We start from the raw sequence: 10,812 nt of genomic DNA, 5'->3' as shown, positions 1-10,812 counted from the left end.
TGAGAACTGTTAGAATATTTTAAAACAGCGATGAATTCTGGCTAGACAAAAAGAGATCTGGGCAGATGAAAGATTTGGAAAAGTCATTCTTTACAAACAGGACAAGGAGTGTGCTTAGGTTGACACTCCAGTAGGACAGGCTTTGAAATCCACATAGGAGAAGTAGAAATTTCCTATTAAAAGTTAATCAACTTTATTTGCATTTTTTGGATCAGTTCTGAGAATGTTAAAAGCTTTTCCTGTCACAACAGTCAATAGAAATGATTTCCTGCATGTCTTAAGACTTATCAAAAATTCTATTCAAAAAATACCCATTTATTTATTTTTTTTATCCTCACGCCTTTAAAAAGGGTTGAGTGTAAAAAAAAACAAAAAACGAAACAAAAACAAACAACTCGGTGCTGTACAAAGAGAGAAATCACCATATTAACAGAAACATTGTTATCCCCAATATAGTTAATAAGACACTCAGTTTAAGGCTCATTGCCATTTAAACATTTATGCTGTTGTGTCCGGCTAGTCCGCAGAAGTTCCAGTTGCTTGGCTTTCATCCAGCATTCTCTGGAAAGTGTTGTCTGACCATAACTTAACGACAGCAATCTGAGGACAGAAACACAGACAAATAGTATTTAAATTAGAACGTGTACAGATTCAAGTCAGGTCAAGATCGACAAGTCAACAAGGAAGCTAATTCACTGCGCTATTCCAACCCACCTCGCAACTACCAGCATCCTGTGCAGGTCCTCAGCAGATATGCTTTGAGGGTCATCCTTACGCATTTCAACAAAGTCTTCCTCCACTGCCTATCATGTTGGGAATAAAAGAACAGATGGTGAAATCAGTGGCTTTCTTGACATCAAGGAATTACATAACTTGTCAGAAGAGGCAGCTAAAAAGCTGTTATCGTGCAGTTCATTTTTTCCTCACAGTGTCCAGGTGGGATCCTTCTGGTTTCCTTCCAGATCCAAAAAACAGGGTAGTAGATGGAATGACTACAGTGAACGTCCCTTAGCTGTTAGTATGTGCGAGTGTGTGTGTGTGTGTGTGTGTGTGTGTGTGTGTGTAGTGCCATGCTATGGTCTGCTGTTCCATCCAGAGTGTATTCCTGCCTCCTGCAGTTTACTCACTAAAATCTATTTAAATTATTCACTGACCACCAAACAGCTGAACAGCTCACAATATTTAAGCAGTTTAAAAAAAAAAAAAAAAACCACAGCTGACCTTAGTAATTTGGTCCGAGATGCTGTAGTCCAGCGAGCGAGCCACAGTGAGGTACACACGGTATTTGTTGAGCTGTGATGGAGGTTGTGCATGTTGTATAGCCTGCAGGTACTCCTCCAGGTTAGGGGGGCTGACCGTGGGATTCAGCTGTACCTGAGAGTCACACTGAAAAACAGGAAATTAATAAGCTTAAAATTGTGTGAAAAGTATTTAGAAAAAGGCTTCTTTCTCTGATTTATGAAAACTCACTTTCCAATTATTGAGGCACTAAGAATTATTGATCATCATAAATCATTAGCTAATATGCCATGTTAATGTCAAAGAAATAAACCATAACTGTTTTATCATGTATTTGTATATTTATTTGTTTGTTTAAAAAAGCCGCCTGATTTGAGAATTAACTACATGATTAACATGTATGTGAAGAGATTTAAAGTTTTTTTTTTTTGTTATACACTCCAACACTTTATTAGGAACTCCTGTGCCCCTGCACATTCGTTCGTTTATCCCGCCTGAACGATGCATAAATCATGGAGATACAGATCAAGAGCTTCAGTTAATGTTCACATTAGACATTAGAATAGGGAAAAATGTGATCTCTGTGACCGTGGCATGGTTGTTTGTGCCAGATGGCTGGTTTGAGTGGGCAGGTTCACAGTGTGCACGAGTAGGCGTGAGACAGAATTTCGTTGTCTCGAATATCACGGTACAAAATCCTGGCGAGACAAATATGCTGCTCAGATCACGTATCACGGTATTTCCTTTTATTATTCATTATGAGCTCTGCCACGTCTTACAAACTAGGCCGCAGTACCAGAGGCATTAGTAGATAGAGCCTGAAGTTTACTACTGAGAGCCTAACGGCTTCAAAGCATGCTTAATCTAAAGATAAACTAATCAGAAAGCAAATGTTTCATTTGGACCCTATAAATATTTTTTTTACATATTACAGTTCTGTAGGGCAGTTTATTTAAACTGCTGTGCAAATACGTGGACTCCAAATTTTCTGTCACTGCTCGTTTGACAGTGGCCAAAGAGTTAAAAATCAACACCAATTTGTTGTAGTTGATGCAATTCACATTTGTATCTAAACTGATTCTGACTCGTAATTTGTTGTGCTGGTAGAAGAATAACCTGATATTAATTTGGGTGGTTGAGAAAATTGAAACCATTGTTTTTTTCCATCTATACAATTGAACTGATAATTGATGCACACCCATGGATTTCAGGTGGATGTCAGACAGCAGCAGGATCCGTGACGGCACGTTTTTAATCATTTAAGACGCCTACCACTGTACAATCATTCCATATTAATAATGCTGCCATTTGATGTGTATGAAACAGAAAAAGTTTAAAATAATGTTACAAACAGGGAAAAATGAATCTACAAAGTAAACTTCAGCAGGTTTCTCTGAGCTATCTGATTAAAAGCTTTGAAACAAAAAACAAGGGGAAAAAAAACAATTTTTTATGTTCTGATGTTTGATGTAAACATTAATAGATGCTCTTAATCTGTATCCCCATGATTGCATGCTGCCACATGGATGGCTGATTAAATGATCACAAATGTAATAATAAAGTGGGCCATGAGTGTATGTTAAAGGAATAATTGACAAATTTCATATTGAGGAGACTAACTTTGAATCGTTTTAGTCGTTACTATGCAGACATACTTGCAAGTTTCATATTATTATTGCAGTTCTTTTGCAAAGTTGGTGAGGACATTAAACCCAAATAACAACCCCTATTCAAACTAATATTAAACAGTGCTTTATCAAAGACCAGCCATTAGCTGAAACTCTGTCCTGGCCCCCTTCCTGCCGTTGTAGTGCAGCTGCAGCCATGGTAACTCATGAGCCATCACACAGGAATAGCACAGCGCATTCCATACGGTGTTTAGCATCAGCGTGATGCAGCGCCGAGACTCCAGCCAGAGAGGCGAGAAGGCCTCTGTGGGTTGGAACAGAAATATCAGGCTGTCTCTACAGCTGCCCGTGGAAACATCCGGCAATGCGCATGTCGGTCTCCTGAGAGTGCACCCCCACCCACCTCTCCCTATCTAACTCTCCTCCCATCCGGCCCTCTAGTGTCCACAAGAGTCTGACTGTACAACAAAAGAGAAAGAAGTATACAGTGCTGCTCTTACCGGGAGCAGCGATCGGCCTTCGGACATGATGAGCACGTTAATATTGCAGGGGAATTCCATCTGGTGGTAGTTGAAGTCGTAATCAACCTTCTGCCAGGAGATCAGGTTCCCCAATGCTGTGATGTTCCGCACTCCTAGACCACAAAGATGCATAGGGCTTGATATAGAATACTTGAGTGAAAGCATGTGAAACTACTCACTGAATCAGTGATACAGGAGCAAACAATAGCTGCTCCACACATGTATGACTTAATAACGTGGATACATTTGTGCCAGCTGAATAGTGTCTTTTTAGCCAGAATTTTTGAACCAATGGGTCAATGTGAAAGTTCCCGTTCTAATAATACATAAAAGTAGTGTGAAAGGAGCGTAGGCAGTTTTTAAAAAACAGGAGGCACAGTGACGATTGCCAGTCTGAGTGACTCATGTAATGCAACACTGCACTATTGTTTTGCCATCCAGCTGTACAGTGTCAACACCCTACCTAAAGCAGACTGACCGACTTCCGTCACTCTGCACTGTGTGTGTTTTCAGCATGCTGGAAAAATATTGACAGTTGACATTCAACCTCCACTTTGCATCCAATGGGCTTTAACAGCCCAAGCAAAGTTAAATCTATTCAAATACCAAATCCCCAAGTTTTATATTTATGTAATATATAAAATTATAAACATGGTGATTTGGTGTGTGTGTGTGTGTGTGTGTGTACATATATATATACATTTGAGATTAACACAATAGCATGCCATGATGAACACAACAGCTCTCTAATATTCAACAATTTTCATCACTAGACTATATACTCGTATAACTTTCTACCCAAAACCATTCAAATCACACCTTTTTAAGAATATCTTGCATCCCCATTCAGCAGAACATAAAATAACAGCTCTGTGACGGTGTTCTGACCTGTTGTATCCAGTTGACCTTGCTCAAGATGCGTCTCATCCAGAACCAAAGAGGTGTTTCTGCCCAGCTGCAGAGCTCCGCTTACCAGCCGGTTGGCTGTGTAGTCTTTCCGTGGCACCATGCGCTGTGTGTTCATGTTGTGGAGACTCATACATAGCCTGTATGACTACACAGAGTACAACTTGGTCATACAAAGATGATGAAAAGAAAAAAAAAAATCATTATTCCATAACACCTATTCGGCAGTACTCACAGATGGCACAAGCTGCTGGACGATTTGATAGAGCTGTTCTGTGTAGGGAGAAGTGTGGGGGCAGCCACTGACATTCAGTGCAAATTTACCCAGAGGAAGAACATCTCGTCTGGCATACCTACAAGCGGATTTTGCATATAGCATGAGGAATCGTAGACGCCTCACATTAAATACTTCATATCTCAGCCAGCGATACTCATATGCAACCATGTATGGTCCGAGTCGTCCATGTAAGATGGACAGATACATAGTTATAGATTCACCACATGCCTGCTGTTCACTGTATGACTAACGTACAGATATGGCATACTAAACAATGACTCAGTAATGACTGAAACATGAAGGAGTGTGCTGTTAGAAGACGGGGTGGTGTGATGTGTCCCGAGATAAATTAGAGTTACTGTTGCCACCTTAAGTTTTTTTCATTTTCCATTACGAGCAGGAGGTATTATTCCTTTTAAGCCACAAAAACACGCCACATTTGTTATTTTATAATATATTAATGAACAACAAAATCATACTTTTAACCTTTTATAGTTATATTTAACCTTTTATAGTTGTGGAACATTTATAAAACAAATTATTGCTCATTTTTTGGCAGCTAAAAAGATCATTCCCTGTGCAGACCCTCTTCCCCCCTTTTAATTAATAAATAAAAAATAAATAAATAAAAATGCTTCTTGTATTAGGGCGAAATCGAAAAATAGAGGCTGATCCACTCCCCCTTAAACTCGCCTGAAAGTTCCCCTTTGTTAAATAAAACTTTTTAATCCCCGTACATGAGCTTTTGCAATAATGTATTATATTGAGTACATTAATATGAATCTGATTTCCATTTTTTGCAGTTTTAGATAAACAGACCATCACCTCCTGGCCAGTCAGATTTGAATATTGGTCTGAAAACCAATGACTCATGTAATGTCACCGACGACAAAAAATGTAATTAGTCCTCATAAATGTGCACATATGAGAATGTAGTAAATAAAACATGTACAGTAATTATCTTAAAAGTATTATTGTCCATAGTGTGTGAAATCTTTCAGAGTTATAAATCTTACCAGCTAAACTAAATAAAATATGACAGTCAGAGTCTACATATTCTAACCCTATTATAAGCTAAAGGAGCCTTACAGCCTTTTGTGTCGTGCACTAATCCACTCACACACTGGAGATGAGATGGAGAATGAGGTACTCAGCAGCCAGCGAGTCACCGAGGAAGACATGCGTGAGGTAAGTGAGCAGCTCCGCTCTGACTGAACTCATCTCGCTTATGGCATTGTTTAAATCTGAAGAGAAAAGAAAAAAAGGAGAAAAAGCTGAATGTATCTCTTGGGAGTTTAGAGAGCAGTGTAGAGAAGTGGAAATCTAATACGCAACGCAGTCTTACTGGCTCCCTTGTCCTCTGAAACGGCAGAGGGCAGTAGCGGATTGTTGTGCTGCAGCGGCTCGGCGTACAGCATGTGCAGTCGAGGAACGAGTGACGTAGGAGGACTGTGAGCTCGCTGCTCCTCTACAGACTCCATGCTCTCTGTAGGGTCCAGAAAAGATGATGCTTCCCTACAACACAAAAGCTCTTTAAGTAAATACTGCCTTCATGTAAACAAAACAAAAAGGAAATTTATCATAAAAACAATAAATTATTACAAACAACCAAAAGTCCTACTTTTCTTCAGCTACCAAGCTGAGAGCAGGATCAACTGAGAGAATGCCAAAGATCTCCAGCATGTCATTCAGTTTGAAGCTGTCCCACTCATTGTATACCTGCCAGTGTTCAATAAACAGACAATTTTTGCTCATTGCTGTATAAAACTGTTAAATAATAGAGAATGCAGCTGATGTAAATACACAGATGTACTGGAGGGATTTAAAGTCAGTAAAGAGACAACACCACTGTTGTCCTCCCCATATTGACTTGCCCAGATTCATAGCTATTCACATGTCAAACAATTTAGCTAGGTAAGTCTATGGGAAAGTCATGTAGCACACTGCTTTTGAGCGACAAAATATTTCTCTTAAGCATTATAGACATGAGTTGTACTAACATTACACGTACAAGATAGTACTTAAGCATGGCTAGTGTCTATTTTCTCTCAAGATGTTTAACCATGAGCTGACTGCATGTGGCGCTAAATGGCTCTGCTTTATGTTAGACACAACCCTGTGCTCCTAATCCTGAATGATTGCTTGTCATCTAAAGCGCCTAGTAAAACTCGTTTTGCCAAAAACCTGATTAGCAGCTAGTTGTAGGAATTAGTTACATGAATGGTCATCAAAGTAATATGATGACAGCATCAAGGTGTGTCACAGAAGTTTACATACACATGCTTAACAAATGAAAAATGAAAGGGGAAAAAAAAAAACCTTCAAAATTCAACATGAGGTAGAATTTTATTTTCTTTTCCTGCATGTTGAACCTCCTTGTCCTCTAGGCAACTATGGATACAAAACAAAAAAAAAGCAAGAACCCAGGCTTCTGAATTGTCCACCCTTGAACAGTAGCCAGAGAATCCTTAAATCACAGTATGACATAATTTCCAGATTTCTCTCTGGTGGATATATTAATTGCTATGATATTTTCCATTCATCCATTAGACTTGAACTTACATTGGGTGTCTGGAGTCCATCCCAGGGCACCATCACCTGTGTTTACTAGTTTGACCACAGGGCTTCTAGAATTTCTGTAACCTGATCAGTAACTTTGTTATGATTTTAATTAAAGTGTTCTACCTTAACCAGGCAGGCTGGACCTCTCTCTCCAGGCAGAGGGAAGTTAAGATCTAGGGTAGATGAGCAGTGTGAGGGTGATGTGTTCTGACTAGGAGCTTCTGTCTCCAAACGTTTCGAGTCCACATTCCTGTGGGAGTCTGATGTGTTCTGTGGTCCTAATGTGAGAAAAAAACAATCAGCAAGCATTTTGAAACCCTCTTGTTCTTCCAGTTTCAACCATCAACTGACATTCATCTGACAGCCCAAGGATGTGCCTTGATTATGCTCTTTTTTTTTTTATAAAGACAATTTTGGTCCAAATCAAAAGGTGTCAATAAAAACAAACAAGACAATATTTTTACCAGAGATTTCTTCATTCTGCTGAGTCTGTGTGTCCATCTCATCATCCTCTTCATAGCTGCGTTTGTGTCGGTTTGGGGTGTAGGATGTAGAGGGTACTACTCTAGCTTGACTGGCACCAGCATAGCTGTTCACAAATGTTAAAGACAAAGACTTCCCAACAATAAATTACTTCCATTTCTATACTTGGCAAAAACGAGTAAAAGGTTGTTTAATGAGGCTTTGCATCAAAAGGATATCTCCTTCACCCAGTGAGATTCTCCTGGGATAGGGACACAATAAAAAGTCTGCCTTTCTGAGGTGACAGTCTTTCTTGAGTTGAAATCCACCTGCTGACGTTTGAAAAATTCATGTTTGATTTAATAATCTGGGTTGATTTTATACAAAATGTATATATATAAATAAACAGTACAGAAAGTAATTATAGGTAGAACAAAATACTTTGTTACTTAAAAAGGGATTGTTATATTTAATCTCTGTACTCTGAAGTTAAAAGAAGCAATGCCTAAATTTTCCAAGACTGATTTCTCACCCCACAGTCGGTAACATCTTTGTACTTTCCACATCTCAACACCTGAAAATTGAACAAAAATACCAAAGGTAAAGCAGGCTTCATAAGTCATATGCAGTCTGCAATAAATGCCTTAATATTTTTATAATAATACACAAGAATGATCTCACACGACTCCCAACCAGGAAACTTCCAAAGCACTTTCAAATGAAGATAATGTGCCAATAAATGAAAAGTTTAGGAACTAAAACTCCTGATAAAATAAATTATTTGTTTGTATATAAAGAGAGATGAATGTTTTCTATAAACTGTGAAGCAAATTTCAGACAAAGCAACAGTGCAACTAACTCTATGCAGTGATAAAGCTATAGTACCATCAAATGATCCTGTAAATAAAATAATGCTCAGAGCTATATTTGTAATTTATCTGATAAAAAGCAATAAGCCATTAATGTGAGGAACTAAAATGCTGAAGAAGAAAAAATGAGTGAGTGACAGCTCTGTATGCCGAAACACCTTGTTGAGGAGAGAGGTCAAAGGTGACAAAACTGATCTGAGCTAACAGGAAGTCTACAGTAATGCGATCATTCCTTACAACTGTGGTGAGCGGAAAAGAACCTCACAATGCACAAAAAACATTGAACCTTGAGGTGGAGGGGCTTCAACAGCAAAAGGCGGATTGACACCAAATCAAAAAGTCTGATGTGTTGTGCATTCTGAGATGCTTTTTTGTATGTAAAGAGTGATTATTAGAGTTTCTGCTGACTTCCTGTCTGTTCAGACCAGTCTGTCGTTTCAACCTTCCGACCCTGAACACAGGATTCTATTTGGTGTTTTTTTGCACCATTCCATATAAACTCTACTAAAAACACAACATTAGAGATCACATTTTTCCTTATTTTGATGTTTGATGTGAACATTAACTGAGGCTGACCTGTAATTTGCATTATTTTATGCATTATGCTACTGCCACATGATCAGTTCATTGGATAACTGCATAAAAAAGCAGGCATACAGATGTTCCTATTAAGAGGATGATGACGGTTGAATGTACCAGATGACAAAACAGAACTGTAGAAATGTTTTTGGGTTGTTTTTTTTTTACTTTTGTATTTGTGGAAGGGTCCACTGTTTCATAAACCCCCATGAAGAATTCAGGATCGAACATGTCCTGGACCATACAGCGGAACTTCACTAAGCTGTTGGGCTTCAGGTAATGCAGTGGCACATCATTCAGGGACGGAACCTAAACATCAGGTCATAAAAAAAAAAAATTGTAAAGATTTCTGTTACATTTACATTTCCAGCATTTAGCAGATGCCCTTATCCTGAGCGACTTCTATTGCTTTCATCGCATTTTATGCAACTGAGCAATTGAGGGTTAAGGGCCTTGATCAGGGGCTCACAGTGGCAGTGGGATTCGAACTCATGACCTTCCGATCAGTAGTCCAACACCTTAACCACTAAGCTACCACATACCCATCTCTTAATATCCATTTCAAGTCATCTCATAAATGTGAAATAAACTGCACATGAACACACATTACACAAACAAACAAAGCACACAATATCACTGACCCAGGACTGTGCGTCGTTTACTTTCAGTTTCTCTTTGAAATACTCCACTGCTTTCTTCTCCCAGTCTGGATTGTTCTGAGCTGGAAAGAGACAAATCACTAGGTATAAAAACACCACCTGACACACAACTGACCTGATACCTTGTGTGTTCCTGATCTTGGACTAACTAGCATGCTACTAGTCTGTAGCTAGCTAATCATGCTAACTCTACTTAAGCCCATAAAATACACCTAATAACAAACTTACACACAAATGTCTTATACACACACACAGGGTTACATCACGCGTTTAAAGAAAACTAAAACGTCCATCTGGTCAGATATGAAGCTAACTGCTGCACTGCTAGCTGAAAGTTAAAACAGTGAGAAAGGCAGCAGCAAAAGTTGTTACAGTGACTTACCAAAAATCCCATCAACGACACCCAGTGGGTTGTTGATCCAGTCTTCAACAGATGGCATAGTCAGGAGAGGTCTCGGAAACCGTGAAATTATTTTGATATACTACTTAAACGGTGCTAACAATGCTGTTCGGACAAAACTGCTCCCAAGCACGCCGCAGCCTCCGCCCCGAGAACCGTACGCAATTCACCTTGGCGGGAAAATGACGTCACGCACAACGGTCACGTGGCCTCGTTGACCGTTGACTTGTGACGAACCTGCTGAGTAAAAACTCAATTCAATTCGGTTTAATTAAAATGTGTTTGTATATAGCGTTTTTTATAATAATGGACATTGTCTCAAAGCGGCTTCACAGAACATTAAGAAACGTAATACATAAAGTTTATTATACAAAGATTAATATAAATACAAACATATTTAAATAGATCTAATATTAATCTTGAATTTTTGTATTCTATTAATCTTTAAAATAACCTTTTGTTCTATGGTGATGTTCTGTAAAGCCGCTTTGAGACGATGGCAACTGTAAAAAAGTGCTATACAAATACATCTGAATTTGAAATTTGAATAAAACAAAAATTCGAGATTAATATTAGATTTATATTTAAGCGTGTTTGTATTTATCCCCAATGAGCAAGTCTGAGGTGACTCAGGTGACTGTGGGGAGGAAAAACCTGATAGGAACCTGAAAAAAAGGAACCTCAAAGAGGAACCCATCTTCATTTGGGTG

General features: G+C 38.8%; 1 protein-coding gene across 2 annotated transcripts; it reads right to left on the bottom strand.

The window, feature by feature from the left end:
* Positions 1–71: 71 nt before the first annotated feature.
* Positions 72–10,282, bottom strand: mcmbp (minichromosome maintenance complex binding protein). Of its 2 annotated transcripts, none has more exons than XM_060872639.1 (16): positions 10,085–10,282; positions 9,685–9,764; positions 9,212–9,352; positions 8,128–8,169; positions 7,835–7,924; positions 7,598–7,724; positions 7,257–7,411; positions 6,193–6,290; positions 5,917–6,086; positions 5,692–5,815; positions 4,530–4,647; positions 4,277–4,442; positions 3,368–3,501; positions 1,222–1,386; positions 715–803; positions 72–600 (listed from the first exon to the last, which is right to left on the bottom strand). In XM_060872639.1, the coding sequence occupies exons 1-16, from the start codon at positions 10,140–10,142 to the stop codon at positions 474–476; spliced, it is 1,884 nt and encodes a 627-aa protein (XP_060728622.1). In that variant the 5' UTR covers positions 10,143–10,282; the 3' UTR covers positions 72–473. The 2 variants fall into 2 exon arrangements, with proteins under 2 accessions (XP_060728622.1, XP_060728621.1); XM_060872638.1 differs by having other exon boundaries at positions 7,835–7,927; positions 10,085–10,281.
* Positions 10,283–10,812: the final 530 nt, after the last annotated feature.

Source organism: Tachysurus vachellii, chromosome 6, assembly GCF_030014155.1.
Source record: "Tachysurus vachellii isolate PV-2020 chromosome 6, HZAU_Pvac_v1, whole genome shotgun sequence".
Lineage (NCBI taxonomy): Eukaryota > Metazoa > Chordata > Actinopteri > Siluriformes > Bagridae > Tachysurus > Tachysurus vachellii.
The sequence above is the reverse complement of the archived record's forward strand: the minus strand, read 5'-3'. Positions and strand labels throughout refer to the sequence as shown.

Excerpts from the sequence above, each read along its gene's own strand:
- mcmbp (XM_060872638.1), bottom strand. The coding sequence starts at position 10,142 with ATGCCATCTGTTGAAGACTGGATCAACAACCCACTGGGTGTCGTTGAT. Across the intron at positions 9,765-10,084 it reads TGTCGTTGATGGGATTTTTG|CTCAGAACAATCCAGACTGG; the intron begins GTAAGTCACTGT and ends GTCTCTTTCCAG. Across the intron at positions 4,648-5,691 it reads CTCCATCTCATCTCCAGTGT|GTATGCCAGACGAGATGTTC; the intron begins GTGAGTGGATTA and ends ATCCGCTTGTAG.